General features: G+C 42.6%; 1 protein-coding gene across 1 annotated transcript; it reads left to right on the plus strand.

The window, feature by feature from the left end:
• Positions 1 to 124: 124 nt before the first annotated feature.
• Positions 125 to 886, plus strand: LOC109828721 (the record flags this gene model as incomplete). Its single annotated transcript, XM_020395653.1, has 3 exons — positions 125 to 424; positions 520 to 619; positions 733 to 886. Coding segments are annotated over exons 1-3 (414 nt in total), but the record flags the coding sequence as incomplete, so codon positions are not given.
• Between the last annotated feature and the right edge of the window lie 28 nt (positions 887 to 914).

Here is a 914-nt window from a genome sequence, read left to right on the forward strand (position 1 = left end):
ACTGTAGCAGAACGGCTACTGTAGCATTCCCAGAAAATTCAAAACAGGAGATGTTAAAAAGGCGGGAATACTGTAGCAAAAAACCGTGCTTTGCACGGACAGCAGACTAGTTAAAGTTAAAGCCCTGCGAAGGCCCAGTTTACTATTACAGCCCAATAGTTTTAAAACTTTTATGCCGCTCGTCACTGTACTTTCAAAATTCAAGAAACACACTCTCGCTTCAGAAATCACAAGCGGGCGGGGAAAAAAATCCCAAAAAAAAAAATGCAGTTGAAGGCGGATCACCACCACTTTCTCCGGCGAGAGAACCGCCTCCGGCTCATCGGAGGAGCTCTCCTGACGTTGGTTTTCCTCATGCTGACCACCCCAAGAGTCCGTCACTCTCCCGCCCACCACCTGTTCGCTGATATGCGCAACTTCTTGGGTTTGTACTTCTTCTTCCTTCAAGAAAACCCAACAAAAAGTCTCATGAAATTTTGTTGACTTTTTTATTCTGAATCTTTTCTTTCTCAATTGCAGGAGTGCCCAGCACGCTGAATGTGCTCTCTTGCTTCCCTTTCCTTCTCGTTGGTGTGCCTGGGCTCGTGCTATGCCTCTCGGGTACATGTTTTGGCATAAGGTATGATCATTTTGTGTATTTCTATTTTTATTTTTTAGGATGTTTTGTGATTTGGATTTATGGGCTTTTTTCTTTTTCTTTTTTTCTTTTTCCTTTTTTTTTGGTGGTGGTAGTTTGAAGGGAGAAATGTGGGGATGGGCTTTGTTCTATGGTGGGATTGCAGCGGCAGCGTTTGGGTCTGCTTACTATCACTTGAAGCCGGATGATGATCGGGTTGTTTGGGACAAATTGCCTGTAAGATTTTATTTTATCTTCTTTAGGCTTTTAGTTTACTTTACTTTTTTTGAGAATTATC

This window comes from Asparagus officinalis, unplaced genomic scaffold (assembly GCF_001876935.1).
Source record: "Asparagus officinalis unplaced genomic scaffold, Aspof.V1 AsparagusV1_Un5047, whole genome shotgun sequence".
Lineage (NCBI taxonomy): Eukaryota > Viridiplantae > Streptophyta > Magnoliopsida > Asparagales > Asparagaceae > Asparagus > Asparagus officinalis.